This window comes from Anser anser (assembly GCF_964211835.1).
Source record: "Anser anser genome assembly, chromosome: 1".
NCBI lineage: Eukaryota > Metazoa > Chordata > Aves > Anseriformes > Anatidae > Anser > Anser anser.
This window is the reverse complement of record NC_139720.1, coordinates 127102922-127121081: the sequence shown is the minus strand read 5'-3', so window position 1 is coordinate 127121081 and position 18160 is coordinate 127102922. Positions and strand designations below refer to the sequence as shown.

Here is an 18160-nt window from a genome sequence, read left to right as displayed (position 1 = left end):
ATTTGGGAGCAGGGAATAAAACAATGATTACCATAGAATAGCTCTTGAATAGATGGGCGGGGGGAACAATGCGTCATGACTGGAAGCATTTAGTTATAAACTGCATCCAAGTGGCTGTGCCAGGTGACTTCTGTGAGTAATTCTAGATCCTTACCAAATTGCATGACTGTAATAGCCTAGTCTTGTATGTATGTGAAACAAAAATGATTATACTTGCCTCACTGGGACGTCTTATAGCTTAATAGTGCACAGGCCTTCACAGACACTTGCTGGTGTGAGTGTCTTGCTAGTTTTGTTCTAGTTCTGGTAGGTGCAGCTTTACCAGAATCGTTGATTAACTCATGTAGTCAATTCCCATATCAACTGGCAAGTCTTATGACTTGTTCTTGGGATGCTTGTTCGAATGGACCTCAAAATTCTCTTCCAAATCTTTATTAGGACTAAAATAGTTTTATGCTAAACCTGACACTTCTGAAGTTAGCATACTGACGGAAGTATCTGCATGGACAAAGTTTCAGCTTGCTTTTGGAGATTTCTTTGGTTATTTCCAGTTGGATTTTTGTGCACTTCTGGGCAAGAGTACTTTTCCATAGCATTTTGAAGACTTCATCTGGGAGTCTGCTTTGTCCTAGGTGTTGGAAAAAGGACTTTCCTTCCTTGGGCTCCTGCTCTATTTGTGACATGGATGGGCATCTGTCAGAATGGCCTGACCACTTCTTGGTGAGAATGGCTCACAAACCAAATCCCGGCAATTGGTTATTAAGTTGAAGATTGGTGTATGCTGAAGTAGGTGCTGTTGAAGTGGCAGCATGAACTTTGTTCTCCTTCATTCTGTAGCTTTTCGAAGTCACTGTTGGAAGCTAAATCAATTTTCAAAGAAATGATCCCAGAAACACTTAAACTTAGCAGGCACTTAATATCCAGTAAATTCTGGAATTTCGTGCATCTTATTGATACTACTGTTCCCACACTAAAATGCATTAAGAGTCTTCTGGGTCATTTCCCCAGGAAAGAAATTTTATGCTTTGACATATGTCAAGGTGGAAACAAAAGCATCTTTGCTTCCATGTTACTGTATACTGGCAGTTACTTTTCATACTACTGCGGGATGAGATTCAGCTGTGTGTGGTATTGAGAACTCTTGACTTTCCTCTCCACTTGGAAATGAGTCTTCAGTTGACAAAGGGACGGAAGGGAAAATGACCACTGTCTGGGCAGGGCAGCTTGCCCTGTTTTGTTTTCAGTGCTTTAAGCCAAGGAAATTACCAAACGTCTTCTCAGTGTTGGGGTTTATTTGTGGGATTGTTTATTTTTGGTTTTGGGGTGTGTGTTTTTTCTTCATAACAGAAGTAATTATATGTATAAGGCCTGGCTTGGATTGTGGTAAAGTTGGTGACCAATAACAGACATAGTAAAAGTACTCATTATGTCAGTTGTAGACCAGTTGTAGACCTTTCTGCTCAGAGACAAAGACTGCGTTAAAAGAATTTTGTTGGAATCTCCATCAACTGGAAAATAACTTAATGGGTTAGGGAGGTGGAGAGGCACAGGAGTTGAAAGGTACATAATAAGGTTTTTTTCAACCTTGCACAAGATCAACTGTAAACCTGAAAGCTATTGTTCACACAGCTCAAAGAAATACTCCAGGCTGCCAGCAAAAAAACTGTTCAGTTTTCTTAAAAAAGAAAAAATGGTTGATGTGGAAAATCTTTATCGACTTTTTTTCTATCTTGCAGCTGATTGCAATGCCGTTCTTAAAGCTCTACAGCCCGTTTTTCAGGAGCAGGGAATGACAGAAACAGTTCATAACTGGGAAGATCATGGTTATTTAGCAACCTACATCCAAAAAAATGGCAGGTGAGTTTTTTTCTCCCTATAAACTTCCTATCTGTCCTCCTTACAAATATTTTTCTCCCTGTATATATCATATTGCAGGGTGCTGGCAGGGCAAACTGTTTTTACCATCTTTGTGTATGAAGTGACTAAAATAAAGCAGAGTACTGCTGAGAATCTTGTCCATGTCATCTTGTGATATGGCTGTCAGCAGTTAAATTGGTCCAGCCCCCTGCCCAAGCAGGGGCACCCTGAGCAGGCTGCCCAGTGCTATGCCCAGGTGGCTTTTGAGTATTTCCAGAGAGGGAACCTCCACAACCTGGAACCTCACCAGCCTCTCTGGGCAACCTGTCCTTGTTTGGTGACCTGTACAGTTGAGTGCTTCCTGATGTGCAGAGGTAATGTCTTGTGCTTCAGCTTGTGCCCATTGCCTCTAGTGACTCTGGCACTAGGTACCACTGAAAAGAGCCTGCCTCCATCCTCTTTGTATCCTCCCTTCAGGTATTTATGGACACTGAGTTTCCCCGTACCTCCCCCCCAAGCCTCCTTGTCTCCAGGCTGAACAGTCCCAGTTCTCTCAGCTTCTCCTCATAGGTGCTTCAGTCTCCTCATCTTTGTCACCCTCTGTTGGATTCTCCAATATGCCCATGTCCCTCTTGTACTGAGTAGCCCAGAACTGTAGGTAGTACTCCAGGTGCATCCTTACAAATGCTGAATAGAGTGGAAGGAGCACTTCTCCTGACCTGTTGGTGTTTTTGGTTGTTGGTTTGTTGGTTACTTTACCTAATGCAGCTCAGGACACTGTTAGCCTTCTTTGCAGCAAGGGCGCATTGCTGACTCATATTCAGCTTGGTGTCCAGTAGGGCCCCCAGGTTCTTTTCTGCAGGGCTGCTTTCCAGCTGGGTGGCCACCAGCATGTACTGGTCCCTGTGGTTGTTCCTCCCTGGATGCCAGACTCTGCATTTCTTGTTGAACTTTGTGAGATTGTCAGCCCATGTGTCCAGCCTGTCTATGTCCCTCTGGATGGCACTGTGGCCCTCTGGTGAGTCAGCCACTCCCTTCAGTTTCATGCCATCCACAAATTTACTGAGGGTGTGCTCTACCTGAATTGTTGAGATTGTTAATAAATATGTTAAACTGGAAGAGACCCAGTATTGACACCCCCCCAGCCCCTGTGGTACTCCACTTGTTACTGGCTTCCGACTACACATTGCACCACTGACCACCACCCTCTGGTTCTAGCCATTCAGACAGCTTTTGATCCACCTCACTGTCTGCTGATCCAGTCCATACTTTAACAGCTTCTTTATGACGATTCACTGGGGAAAAAAAAACTGAGCATTGGTGTAGTGTGCTCTTGGCAACAGAAAAAAGTTGGTCAACTTAACATTTTCTGTGGTAAAGCATAGCCCTTGTGGTATATCATTGTTGCTCTGAGTATGAGCTTGGGATTTCAGTGTATTGGGGAGATTGAATAAATAAAGAAAAGCTACCTATGCTCAGTTCTCTAGAAGCTTTTCAGAACTTTTCTCATTTCTCAAGTAGATTACTACAGGGGAATCAGGGGAAAGGACTGGGGAAAACAGGATGCCGTTTCTTGAAAACCACATGGAATACATGAGCTTTACTGATTGAACCACTCATAGCAACTTCTAAGCAGATTCTTCCCCGTGTTTTGTACTGTTATCAGGTGCTTGCCAGCAGCAGTGCTTCTTGAATCATCTAGCTTTTTACTGTTGCCAAATGCAACTTTAAGCTTTTGCACCAGAGGGTAGTTGGCTATGCTCTTATTACTGTGAGAAGATGAAGATGGGGAGATGGGCCTAGTGGCCTCCCTGTAGTGAAAAAAGGGATGGTTTGTTATGTTGTCTTGGTTCTAGATAACCCTTGGTATTGTTTACTGTGCTAAGTAAAAGAGCTGGGGAGCAATCGCAGTCCCTCAGACATCCATGCTGTTGTGGACTCCTGGCTTGCTTCTTGGACTTTTTTAGGGCTACACCAACAGCTTGTCCATGAAAAAGCTGGCAGGATCCTGAGGCTAGTTTTATCCCAGAGACTACTCCCAAAAGACAATGTCAATGAAGCTCTACAGTTTGAGCTGCTTCTGTCATGTAGTTGTATCAAGTATCATTTTTCTCTCTTGTACACCCCTCATGCCGAGCTTCAGGGCATGCAATGCATACAGTCAACTTCATGATACAACATACTTATCCAGTGACTTGAGAGCCCTTGTCACTTCAGATACTGTAAATACTAAGGTGTCCAAGTAAGACATGAAAAGATTTTCTTCTACTGTAGCACTGCTTTTCTTTCCTGAATTGTATATAGGCTGACTTGCTCTGCCAGTCCCCATTCAACATGTTGGTTTTAGCAGTCACATATAGAATTTGCCCCTTCTCCCTATAAATATGCAGGTGCAACAAACTTGCCTTTAATTGTTCTCCCTTGTGATACATACAGTGGAGCACAGAATACACTAATCCAAAATGTATATGGGTTCTCCAATGGAAATGATTGTTAAAGTTTTAGTTGGGTTTGGTTTGCATATCAAATGACTATTATGAGCTTAATGTTAAATTGGGTACAAATGTTGTCAGTTCAAAAGTATATTTCCTAATGAAGATGCTTAACACTGATTTTTAGAACTTCGAGAACTTATTTTCATATAGCACAGGTCTTAGAGGCTTGGCTATTTCCAGATGAGTAATCCAAGAGATCATCCTGAACATAAGGTATTGAATTTTGTGAGGCAGCCTCTCAAAACTGAAGAAGGAAGAACAACACTGTGCAGAAGAGCTCCTAAAGAGAAGATAGCCACTTGAAATGTGAAGTTTTCTCTAGTGCAATGCTAAATGTAAACTAATAAAGAGTGGTTATTGCTTTCTTCTGGTATATTAAATGCAATCTGGACTATGCTGTATTCTAGACTTACTTTCCCTAGAAGTTACACATTTTAGCTAGTTAACTCATTGTCTGTAGGGGCATGAAAGCACTTTTTCCTATGCTTTGCCAGTCCTATTGAACAAACACTGACTTTCATACAGTAACACAGGCAGGAGCACTCTCTGAGGTTTGGGACCTCAGCAGTTCTGTTTCCTTGACCCATGTGGTTTTAGTTCCCTCATGGAAATGGTGTATACTTTTTCTGTGGCAGTCTCAAACAGCCTATTTCTGTTAATGTCATGTGATGCAGTTAGAGTTAACTGAAACAAGTGAGGGTGTAAATACAAGCCAGGAACCTTGACAGGTCAAAAACACAAGCCAATTGACAGTTTCACAAAGGGCGAAATGAATTGGTACGGGCACACATACCGAAGCTTTGATGCTAACCAAATGATGCTAAACAAATGGACTTTGTTTCAGTACTAGTGATTTTGTCTGCTTTTTAATTTGGAGACCTGAAACTATTGTAAGCTTTTTTATGCTAGTCAAAAACAAGAGAAAACAGTATCTGGTACAACTAGTGAGAAATTAACATGGGAGTAGAGGCTTTCCTTCCCTCCAAAACAGAGTACTCCTGGAAATTAAGTAGTTTGTAGTGGAAAAGCAGAACAAAAATTATGATGAGGTACCATGTCTGAAGTCACAGTTCTGACATGCACTTTTCTGGTAGGCATGGTGGATATGGCTGGTTAGAAAACCTCCACAACAAGTGGAGGGGGACTAGCTAGCTCACAGATAACAGATGCATTAGTCAGTGCTGTATGGGAGTTGGGGTTTTGTGAGTATGCACACACAAACACGTTTTCAAACCAGCCGAAGATGTCTGAGCCCCTGCAAGATAGATGCACAGCTGTTATAACAAGCTGGGTACTAATCCTAAGTAAAGCAAATGTTTGAGTTGAGATTGTAGATGTTGCTTAGCCATATATTACTATCTGAAGCCTGTGCAGATAACCCCAATAGCCTGTAGGGTGCCCTGTGTCACAGGTTGTTAAATTGTAGGCCTGGCTGTTGACAAAACTTTGACAAAGATACTGTGTGTGAACAGCTCTGTGGAGGGCTGCAGTTGTTGAATGGATTGGAGCTGATTTAGGGATTAAGCCATGCTTTCCTGTTGTCATTACCAAAGCAACAGCTCCATGTTGTTCTTTGTCTGAAGTTAAGTAAGCAAAAGTCATGTTTGGCAACTTTACCTGGTCCATTAGCTTAGTGATGTACTCTTGGGGAGGGAGAGAGGGGATGAAAACATGCAGAGCAAACTAATCAAAGGAAGTTCAACTGAAAATATTTTACTAATCAGGTTGTCAAACACAAGTATGAATGAAATATCCGTTCACGCTCCAGAGCTGGGCAGGAAATCTCTCACTTCAGCCAATCAAGTCATTGTCTGTAGTGAATGAATGAGCTTTTCTGTGCTTTGCCAGCTCCAGTGAGCAAGTGCTGCACTGGGGAATGGTAGCATGTACTAGCTACTGTTCTGTGAGCTCAGGGACCTCAGCAGTTTTGTTTTCCTGAGATGTATGTTTTCAGAACACTGGCAAAAACTGCATACACCTTTTTACGGGCCCCTTAAATAGCCTGCTTTCATAGAAGTGTTGCTCGAGTTTGGACTGGACAGTTTAAAAAAAAACCTATGTGAAGTCTTCATTTTGCCTAATGTACATAGTACTTTATGGTACAGAGTTACAGGGCCTGTTACATCTTAAGGTTTAAAAAAATAAAAGCCGAAGTTAGAAGATCATTGAAGCTGATACTGTATTGTGGTAGCCTCACTGCTCATAAATGAGTACTCTTCTGTGTACATGTACAGCTATTAGGATTTTTCTCTGTATTGTTCTTCAGTCTTCCTCACCCACATCCATCCACTCTAATGCTTCCCTGATCCCTCTTATGTCATGTTCTGCCTAAAAGCTCTTTAAAAACTCACAAAATGGGAAATCTAGAGCCAGTGTTTCTACGGTACAAGATTGTGTTTTCAAAGGCTTTGACCTCTCGTATTTGTGCATCTATCTTAAGCTTCTCTATTCTGTCTGAATTCTTGTGTAGAGAAATGTAATCCTACCGGCATTCGACTTCACTGTTTGCAGCAGTGCAGGATTTAGCCAGTTGAAGGTGTTTTTTTTTTGTCACTGAGATGACGATATTGAATATGTTAACACCACGATGGGAGGGATGAGCATTTTCACTTTTTTGTTTCCCACCTTAGTGTTTTGCTAACCACTGTATGCTAGTCAGCATACTTCAAAGGAGCAGGATGGGCATTCCTCAGCGCTGTGTCAGTTGAAAATGTTGTGGTTTATTGATTGAATTAGCCAGAGTGCAAAAATGGGCCGAAGAGTCGGAAGCAGTTGCTAGGAATCAGCAACAGTTTAGAACTATGAGAGCTTTCATTGCGTTAATTTCCTTTTGTAAAAAGAGAACAAGAATAGTCGTGCAGTGAAAAACTGGTTGCTTAGTTCCTTAAGGTCCCTTAAGTACTTAGTAATTAAAATGAAGAGCATTTAACAACAACAAAAAAGTAGGCTTTATTAAGATAGTAATTTTTTTTTTTTTTTTGGTTTTGGAATTTCCTAGTATAAACAGGTTTTCATTTCCTCCCTCATGACTAATTTGACAGGTGGCAACTTTCTTGGCAAGTTATTCTTCAAATACTTGAACTATTATGTCAGGACTTCAAGTTAGTCTTTCAGCAGATAAAAGCTTTGACGGAATGAAGAGGACTGCTCTAGGTACCAGTCTGTTTATCCAGTTTTGATTCCTAGGGAAAAAAAAATCCTTTCCCAAATATGTAGGATTGCAGCATGTCCTACTCCTCGATACAAGGAGCTAAGGCAGGGCATACATTTTGGCTTAAAATAGTTTGATTTCCCTGCTTCTACTTCTTTTTAAGTTCAGACGTTTGTCCAAAACCTTTCTTGTTTAAAACAATTATTTCTTAATTTGTGCAAACGTAGCAATGTAGTATTTCTTAACATGTGATGTTCCCAGTTGTTGTGGGTGGCAAGATCCAGTACTGTGAAGACCCAGTAAAAGTGTTTCTGTAATCATGATGGGTTTGCATGCAAGCACAAAAAGCCCGGGTACCGCTGTAGAAGACATATGGAGATGCAACAGTAGAACCTTGTTACAGTGAGGGCTGCTTTTCATGTGCAGATTTCCTTTCCCAATGGAAAGGAGAGGATCCCTCCTTATTTTTGGCTTTTTCCTCACTGCTTTTATGACAGTACATGCAAGCACACACCAAAGGTGGTAGGTATTTTATTTCAAAACTGGGAGTTATTTTTTTTTCTGTGAAACAAGAAGCAGGAGGGAATTCTTGTGATGTAAACGTGAATTTTTGCAGCTCATTTATCATTTGGATTGTGAAGTAATCTTTGCTATATTTTTATGGGTAGGAAACTGAAACTTTATTATCATGGTTCTTTGACATTATGTCCCCCAGTATTATCATAAGAGGTGCTGCTGAAAGCCTTCGTTCACACATTTCGCTCAGTAGACAATTGTAACAAAAGCTAAAGTAGCCTTTGCTGTCTGCTGACTTAAGCTAGGAAGTCTGTGGGTTCAGCCTTGGCCTGCTGGTACTGCCTTAATACCACTGATCTGGTCACTTTTCTGAATGCACGCTTGCACTGTTTAATGATGGTGTGTTTTAGTCCCTACTGGCTTTTGAACTTACTTTGGGCATTGGATTTCCAGCCAGGTGATTTCTAACAAATCTATAACCAACCTGGATATGTATCAGTTCCTTTGAGGGTTCTCAAATTTAATTCCAGGTTGTTCAACATAAATTTACTGTGTGAGGGCAGAGATTATCAGCCGGACTTTCAGAACTTGAATTACTGACCACTGCACTGCTCTAGTCTGCTCTCTGCCTTCTGTCTCTACTTTCAAGGTGTCAGGACCCCATTCTTTCAGTAGAAGTAACAGTTGGACCCAATGAATTGATGGTTCTGCAGCATTTTTGTCTCTGCACCCTCATGCTATCATACAGGATAAGTCAGAAGGTGTGCAGGTGTGCTTTTTAGGGCAACCCTCCTCTCTGCCTCTCCTTGCCTCCTACCCCTCAAAAAAGACCCCAAAACAGCCAGTAATATTACATACTGAGGAAACTTTTCACGCAGGCACAGGGGAAGTTAAGACAATGCCAACTGTCAAATCTTATAACAACCATGTGATTTTTTTTGATTTTTTTTTAGGAAAGGGAACTCAAGTCATGGGACAAGAAATTTGTTATTGGCTTGTTGCTTTTGTTTGTGTAAATAGCAACCCCTGAAGTATGGAAATAGACTAGTAGAAAGATTTTTCCAGCAGTGTGAAGCTTTCTGGTATCGTGCCAGATTCAGAAGGCTTAATAGCAGTGCCATCTAATGAGCTGTAAGGACCCATCTGTCCCTAGTGCCACAGTTCTGAGGGCATGGAGCAGCTCTCTTGGCTTCCCCAGAAGCTGTGAGTGGTTGTATCCAGAACCCTCTGGAGTCACCCGTGCTCTCTGCTCGCTTCTCCAGTTTTGCTTAGCGCCCTCTGTGTGTTGCAGGAAATACACATGAACTGTAACCTTATTCTTGCAAGGACAACTCCTTCATCGCATGCTCTTAAAGGCTGAGCAAGAATTTATAGCTCAGAAGTTGTCCCAGGTTTTTTTGGGCTATTAGGAAGTAATTTTGAGGAGCACCTCTGGAAGTAGACGGAATTTACCAGATAGGAATGGATAAAATGGGAAACACAGTGGATGGACTAGGTAGATGGACTTCTCAAGGGAAGCATTCATTTAAAAAATTGTCCTACTTCACTGAGACATACCAGCTGGATACTTGCGCGCTGTGTGCATTGAGTATAGATGGTAGGATTTTCACCAGAGCAAGGGGAAAGTTTCTTGGGGGGAGTACATACTTTATGGTTATTCGGTGGTTTAGTTTAATGGCCATTGCAGAACAGGCGTTTTCTAGTGCCTAATTAAAAATACTTGTGGGGAAGACACCTAGTGGACAAGTGCTGAAATGTAGGTAAGGTCACTAAAAGTTGGTGCCAATATGCAGGTAGTTAGGCTGGGAAATCATGGTGGAAGTGTGTGTACCGTATAGAAATACGTTTCTGTAGGCAAGACCTATACGTAAAATCTGGAGGAAAGTCAGAGACTTCTCAGGCTTGTCTTTCAAAGAGAAGTGTGTGGCACCCTCGTTCATCTGTTACCTTTGAACAAACCACAGATACAGTTCACTGATATCCAAAGCCAGTTGTGTCCTTCAGCGGTGCAGTGAGTGTGCTTTTATTCTTGCGTCACTTCAGGCAGTTTCATCATTTGATCACTTTGCAGTTACCAAAAAAATTGTAATCTTCAGGTAACACCTACAGAATGTTACGAATTTCTTGTCTGGCTGCAGCTGTGGTTGTGTTTGCTGCCCAAAGCTCCCACTAACACATGAGAAGTGGTGTAGGCTTTGGGGCTCACAGTTTAATAAAGAAGCTGTGGAAACGCCAAATAAAAGACGGGAATGGTGGAGGGGGGGGAGGAGGTCATCCGAACTTTTTGCCTTAACAGAAGAAGGAGTTGGTTTGTTATTTGCCTTTGAGACTGAGTGGGGTGATAGGAGCAGACATGCAAATAAAGGGGCATTCAGAGAAGTGTCTGTAGCTTTACCTGGAGTTTCTCAGTGTTGTGCTAATGAGCCTCCATCCCTCAATACCCTTCTTTCTTTGCTCCGCTCTTACTGTTCCCATCCCCTCCTCTGTCCTCTTTACTTCAGTGTGTGCCTCCCGTCCCTTTACTTCCTTTGTGTACTTGTAGCCTTTCTGTTTCTTTTTGTCTTCTCCCCTCCCCAGGACTGAGAAGGATATAGTTTCTGTTTCTGTTTTCATGTGTCCTTCCCATAAGTACTTATCTTTTGTTCGTTGCAAGTTCCAGAAGGACTTCCAAGTTATTGGTTGCTGTAAAAAACACAGCATACAGCATTAGTTTTGTCTGTGCTTGCATCTGCACTCATCAATGAGGATTTGCTGCTGCAATTTGTCAGTCAAAGCCATGCTTGCTTCAGGAGGTTTATTGTTTCTGGTGTGTACGTTTTTATTCAGCTTTGAATGTCAACAGTGTCTCTGTGAGCAATTGCTATAAATTTTTAAAAAAGACACCAAAAAATGAGAAGGAAGGTAGAGGGGAGGGAACATTCCCAGTTATTTTCTTGAGCTTTGTTTTCAATTTTAAAGAAAGCCCCACTTGCCCAAGCAGGCCTTATTCAAAGAGCTGAGGGCAGTAGTCAGTGTACTTCCCCCTCATGTAGCGGCTGTTCTGGTTTAAACACCATGTTCATTAACTTGCTGCCTGCTGATTAGTTATGTAGTAATCGGCATGCCCTTGAAACTTTCCATTTACTGCTTAGTGACTTCTAGAGGAAGAATGGAGCTGGAACTATCAGCAGCTGACAAACCGCTGGAAATGGTCATTCTTAATTTAATACAAGTCACTTCAAACTTTCTTTTCTCCCTGTCGTTTTTGTTAGTAAACAAAATCATCATCACTGTCTCTCCTTGTCTTGTAGTTTTGCCAATTTGAGAATTTACCCTCATGGATTAGTGTTGGTGGATCTGCAGAGCTACAATGATCAAACAAAAGGAAGAGAGGAAACTGATCGGGTATGAACCTTACTATGCTTACCAAACTGCATAGGCAGCCACTTCTCTTCTCCAGGTCTATCAAAATCTATATCTAGATTAATAGATCTAATATATATCTAGATTAATCTAATTATATCTAATCTATATCTAGATTAATAGATCTAATCTATATCTATATCTTCATAAAATGTTTTAAAATATCTAAGTTTGTTCAAACCTAGTGCTTACAGACAAGGAATAGTAGTGCTATATGAATATGACCACTCACGCGCACGTGCATGTCCTGAGTCTCAAATTCTTTGCTGTGAAAGTTGTAAAGACCTAACAGCCTCAGTTAGGGCTCAGTTCGGGCTCAGTTCCTTTCCTGTACTCAGGGCAGTGAGAGAGAAGGGATGCTTAACCCACAACGTGGTGTACTAGTGTAGGATTTCCTTCTCTAATGTAGGAAATGGTGAGCCTTTATTTTAAAACTTCTTCCCCAGGGAGAAATCATTTCTTCTTATCCAACATGAAAGCTTCAGAGCTGAGATATTTGGGGATAATGAAACCTTCCAGGATTCTTGTGCTCCCCCTTTGGGTTGCATCTTAAAGGTCTGGCTGTTAACGTGGAGGACAGTTAAATATAATGATGACAGCTGCTATGGTATGCACATTCTTGCTAGTAATGAAGCTAAGGCAATTAGCTAAGGCTAATTATTCATGGACTTCTAATGTTATATTGCAAAATCTTTTACTGCAGGTGCTGCTTTTTATTGCCTTCCAACTAGTCTCATTTAACAGATGTTTTACATCAAGTGATCACTTCTATAAATTCCACCTCTCATTTGCTATTTTTTCAGCTTCTAGACAAAGTAGAAGAAAGAATGAAAGAATTATTTCATGGCAACATAAAAAGGGTAAAACGGTAAGTTCACATGTATATTTCCATATGTGTCTCTTGGTTGCTTAGTTGCTAAAGATAATAAACAAATTATAGTTTGCTATACAGCTGTGAATAAGTAGCCTGAAGTAAGAATTTGTGCATATTTTTTCTCCTAATATTTTAAAATTGTTTTATTGAAGATGCTGTCAGGTTTCTCATTATGTTAAGCTTGATCTTCAGTGTTGTTACTTCGGGCAAGGATTATTTCTTTTACTATTTTCCACAACAGTTGTATGAAGCGGTGTGAGAAAAGGCAAACAGAAAGCAAGAGCAGGTTGCTCTGGAAGAGCTGGGGAGCCGAGGGTGGCAGCACGACAGGCATGGACGTTACCAGGCCCCGTTCCACAGCTCCTGAACAGGCCAAGCAGGGCAGGTGATGGCCAGGGCCAGTCACAGCCCTGTGGCTGCCAGGCAGGGCCAGGGTGCTGACGCAGCTCCGTGGCCAAGCTGCGTGTCAGGAATGGCAAAAGATGTGGGCAGGCCCAGGCCTAGCTGCAGCATGGCAAGGGCAGGGGCCAGAGCTGAAGTGCAGGCCCCTGGCGTGTGGAGGAGGCCCTTCCACAGCTCTGTCACACATGGGTCTGTCCCAGCAGCCGGAGCAGGGTTAGCCAGCTTTACCCCACGGAGATGGCCTTGAGTACGGGCAGCCAAAGCCCCAGTGGGAATGTACATCTGTGCTTGTGGCCCTCCAAGAAGATACAAATGCTTTGTAGCAATTTTTTGTATGTGTCACTGAAGGAAGATAATAACATGTTGTGCTTTGCAATCTTCCCTCAGTTTGGTTTGCTTAAATACAAGATTATATATCAAACTGAGGGGATTGTTAACAGTGGGTTTTTGACTAGTGCGGAGAAAACGTTCACACCAGTGTTCCCCAGGGGTCTGGAAAGGGCACAGCTCACTTCAGTGTCTTCACAGTGACTAGCACCTTGGAGCAGAGGGAGCATTTGCCGTAGACATGAACTTACTAGGTGATGCAGCAGTGTAAAATCAACAAGATATACCTTAAAGACAAGAAGCAAACTACAAAATGGGAGAACAACTAAGCAGTGCTGCAGAAGATGATTCTGAAGGTTATAGGAGACTACATTTAAAGTGATAGTGATTTGAAAGTGTTGCTATACATTGCATATTATATTTCGCATTGTGTGTAAAACACAGAGAGGTAGTTGCTTTGCTTTACTTTGTCCTGGTAAAGCCTTAACCTGGAGCACAGTGTGCAAATGCAAATCATTTTGTGTATGTGTGTATGAAGGAAACACTTTCTTGGAGGACATTTTAATGCTGAAATACTATGTTAGGAGTTTGTGGAATCCCTGCGATAGGAACTTGTTAAACATGGGTCAGGAAAAAGTCTGAGGTGATCTAGATTCATGTGGTTACCTTAGTATAGGAAGATGAACCTCTTAGAACAATGGATATGGAATGGATCTTGTAACACATGCCTCAACTTTTTTTAAATTTGCTTTGCATTCTTCTGGTGTTTGCTTCACACATCAGCTCTACTGGAATTACTGCTGCTGCAAATCATTTCTGCCTTTTTCCTTGACCTTGTGAATAGAAGCTCTTGTTGTCAGCATGTGCTGCCATCGTGTGGTTTAGTGAGGGTACAAAATATTTCTTATACGTTCATTGACAATCACTAGTGAATTTGCAGGAAGCTTGTCTGTCTGGTTTTCTCCTGCACCCTCACCTGGAAAAAACTTAAATTTCTGGAGTGTATGTGCGGGACATTTGATGAACTGCATGCCTGCATGTTTTGCATAAAGTGGAATTCAATCAGTTTGATCAGTTGCTTGCATTTCAAGTGTATTTTGTCTTCAGGTGTAATACTGATTTGAATAATACTTGTATTGGAATTAAAAAGAAAAAACAAAACAGCCTGCTTGCCCAGGTGCTTGAACCACATAAAAAAAGTAATACAAACTATCAGTTGAGATTTTACATATGTGGATATCAAGGATTGTGCTTAAACACTGCAGACTTGGCTCAGTTTGAAACACTGTAGTAGTTCACTTCTGTGTATGCATATGCATTTAAAATGTCTCTCATTACAACTTTAGAATGGTGAGGCTCTCTAATTTCAAAGAAATAGCATTCTTAGCTGAGCTGAAGGTGGAAAGACGTTTTGTCATTGTTTTTTTGTCAGAATTATGCTTTTGTATTGTATCAATTACTAGTTGTGCACTGATTATTCTGCAGAAGCTACTGTGATAAGTAAATCCCCTCTCGTAGGGTAGAGGTACATTCATATGCACATTGTGAACTTTGTTGTACATAAAGAATGACCACTGATATTTCATCGGTGCATTAGCAAGTTACGTATATTTAACATGTCTAATAGGTTTCTTAAATTCCTTGAGCATTTGATCTTACAAATCCTCGTTTACTCTTGTAGATACTTTCTATTTATTAAGTATAATCCACAGGTTGTTAAAAAGAAATAGAGAAACATTATCAAATGTTCTGCGATTCCTCTTCTCCTTCTTATTTTTTTGCAGATTGCCAGCCATTTTGAGAGGAGGTGCCATTGATAGGTATTGGCCCACAGCTGATGGACGCTTGGTGGAGTATGACATAGATGAAGTTGTTTATGATGAAGATTCACCTTTTCAGAATATTAAAATTCTACATTCAAAACAGTTTGGGAATATTCTTATCCTCAGTGGGGATGTTAGTAAGTACTGTCTCACTGGAGGATCTTTGGCGTGAACTAATAGGAAACGTTTTCTCTGTTGCTTTGTCACAGTTTTAACAGATTACTGAGGGTCATGGTTCTGATATAGGAAGCTTCATATATGCATGTACATCTATGCATTTAAATTACAAATGCTGACCAGATGTAAAATCCAGAGTACAAACAAGATCTTTTTTTCTTTTTCCAAAGTTTCTTTCTTGCTGTGGAAAGTAGCACAGGAGAATTGAAGTTAGTGCGTTCTCTACCACAGCTTACTGACCCCTTCATTCATTTGATCTTTTACCTGTTTGTTGCAAGAGCAGCATCTTGAGTAACCTCTCTGACAATAAACCAAACTACATTATCCGTCTTCAAAACACAATGGAATTCTCAAGGAGTATCCAGAAGTGGAAACTGGTGTGTGTGTGTGCGGGGTAATCCCGCTGCTCTCTTCTTTAACTTTGATGATGGAATTACCTTCTCGGTGAGATCAACCGTAACAGCTGTATCTTAACTCATTTAGCTGCTATGTTGTTGAACTTCTTCTGCCTCTTTCTTCTCGAAAACACTCAGCTGAACTCTCAGTTAATAATAAAGGGTGACCCAACCTTCACGGGAGGTTCTTTTTGTGTAGTACTCTGCTGATCTATGTATGATTGAAAGTGAACCTTGGAGAACATATGCTACTGTTCTTGTAAACTGTGTAAGGATGCTATTTACTAGAAAACCTAGGTGTAAAGGAGTATGTTTTGTAAAGTCCCTTAATATTTATGTTGAAAAGTACTGACTGAGGTAGATGGGGTTGTTCCTGTCTGAGGTTAGGATAGCTAATTTGAGGCTAATAGCAGAGTAATTAAGAATTTTGCCTGTAGCTTTTTGAAATCACCAGAAATACCTCTAAGCATTCAATTTAGCTTTCTGCAGCTGTCAAGGGGACTTACGGAATTCTGTGCAGATGGCAGCTGCGAGTGTTAATACTCAAGTCATCAGCAAAGTATTCTCTAATTCAGTTAGTATTGTATCTGAATCGCCAAATTAGGTATTCCATACTTCTGGCCAGAAATTTTCGTCTGAGCTTCATATGGAAATGAGGTTTTATTTGAACACTGTCACAGCATGCCTCATAGAAAGGGAAGTATGCCATTACGTATTTACCTTCCATAGGATTTTAAAATATTGCTCTATGTCATTCTTTTATTGTGCAATTATAAACTAAGTGCTGATTGGCAGGCATAATACTAGGGTATGTTTTGTGCAGCAGCACATCATTGCTTTGCTCTTGTAGCTCAGATCTGTTATTACAGCTGAGGAAAGTTATTGCCTGGTTTGAAGCTAATGGCAAACAAGTCATCAGAAGTCATGCTTTGGGGCCCTTCAGCAGTTAGGTATTAATGGTCATGCTTATGCTTCTGCGCAGGGATCCACAGGGGTGCACCTACATTGGTCTTTTTAGTTAGGGTCCAGAGTGTGCTTCCAGAAGTCTCCTGATTGTCTCTTGCTGCACTACTCTGAGGTAAAAACCCATGGACGTGTGTCAAGCATGGACATCAAGTCTTAAGTACCAACTGTTTTGCTCTGCAAATGTGCTTCTCTTGGCACATAGTATTTGCTAATGCGGATGTAGCCATTGTTGGGTTTTCATTAAGAACTGCAGAAATCCTGTATGGGATGGTTTCATTACCTCTGTTAAATCACTGGCCTCCGTAGTACCTGATATGTGTCTCAGAGAGCTGGGTTGTTTGTGTAGATGCTCTGGGTCTGCATGATATCAGCTGTATTAATGAGAAGAATTAAAGATGCTTTTGTCCAACTCTTTCTCTTCCTTCCATTCAGATCTGGCAGAGAGCGACCTGGCATATACCCAAGCCATAATGGGCAGTGGAAAGGAAAACTATGCTGGCAAAGAAGTGCTAATCCTAGGAGGTGGTGATGGGGGTATACTATACGAGATAGTCAAACTGAAGCCAAAGATGGTTACTATGGTAGAGATATCCTTTGACAAATGACTGATTGTTCTTTTCAACATTGTGCGGGCTGCATTTTCTCTGACATCTTAGCATTAAGCACAACCATCAGGCTCTAATTTGCATGAGGTGATAGGGTCTAAATTGAAATTTATATTTTGTGAGCATAGAGAGAGACAATCACTACATTTTTCTCCATCTATCATGTGTGTGCTTTCAACTTCCCAACCAATACAATAATTATTGAGTAGCACTTTACACAGGACTGGAAAGGAACACTTCTGTCATCAGACTGATATGTTTTGTTACCACAGAAGACAAGTCCATCAAGTCTTTTTTTCTCCAGCGGCTTTTGCCTTCATGTTTTTTTTTTTTTTCTCTTAAGAAAGCTATAGAAAAATTCCTAGAAGCAAAGCAAGTTAGCAATAGGAATGTCATTGCTTGGTGAATTGTGTTGTTGGCGGAATGACCAACTCTTTCCCTGTCTCAAAAATACTGATATAAACCAATTATTTAACGTTCTGTAGTTGAAATAGTTTGTAATATAAACCACTGTTAGCCATTTGAAATGTTGATCATCCTAGGTTTTGGGCTCCCCTTGCTAGAAACAAAAATGGTTGTTTTAAAAATGTAGTCTTAATCTACTTTAGCTTTATGCTTTTTTTTTTTTTGCCATCCTATTGTTCAAATTTCAAGCTTGAGCAGTAATAGTAACCTAAGAAGCCAGAAATACTACTTTTTTTTTTAAAAAAAAAAAGCACACTTCTTGAACCTCTAACTGAACTGGGGACAAATATGTAAGTTTGGCTACTGTTATGTGTAGCTAAAATATACATCTTACTATCCCTTTGTAAATTTCACCTTTTTGAGAATTTACTTCTGAAGAAAAGGAAACTGTTACGTGTGTTATTTCTGGAATGTAGAATGCCTTAACTATCTTCAAACATTGACCAAATGGTGATTGACGGGTGTAAAAAATACATGCGTAAAACATGCGGAGATGTCTTAGACAATCTGAAAGGAGAGTGCTATCAGGTAATTTTTACTTTGCTTTCATCGAAAGTAATACTTCAAATGTAATTACCTCTAGGTTGGAAGTCTGGTGTGGGAAAGTTTTTTTGAGCAAAAGCCTTTCGATTTTTTTTCTTAATTTTGGGAAGGATTTGTTTCCATTTTTAATGATATTTCTAAATTTTAATTGCTGTCAGTGGG

At 40.7% G+C, this 18160-nt stretch overlaps 1 protein-coding gene across 1 annotated transcript in view; it reads left to right on the top strand.

Moving 5' to 3' along the window:
* Positions 1-18160, top strand: part of SMS (spermine synthase) — a 46605-nt gene that overhangs the window by 13671 nt on the left and 14774 nt on the right. The window contains exons 2-7 of the mRNA XM_083832438.1: positions 1737-1857; positions 11310-11403; positions 12225-12289; positions 14809-14984; positions 16818-16974; positions 17896-17983. Of these exons, the coding sequence (XP_083688564.1) occupies positions 1737-1857; positions 11310-11403; positions 12225-12289; positions 14809-14984; positions 16818-16974; positions 17896-17983 (701 nt within the window). The remainder of the gene's footprint in view (positions 1-1736; positions 1858-11309; positions 11404-12224; positions 12290-14808; positions 14985-16817; positions 16975-17895; positions 17984-18160) is intronic.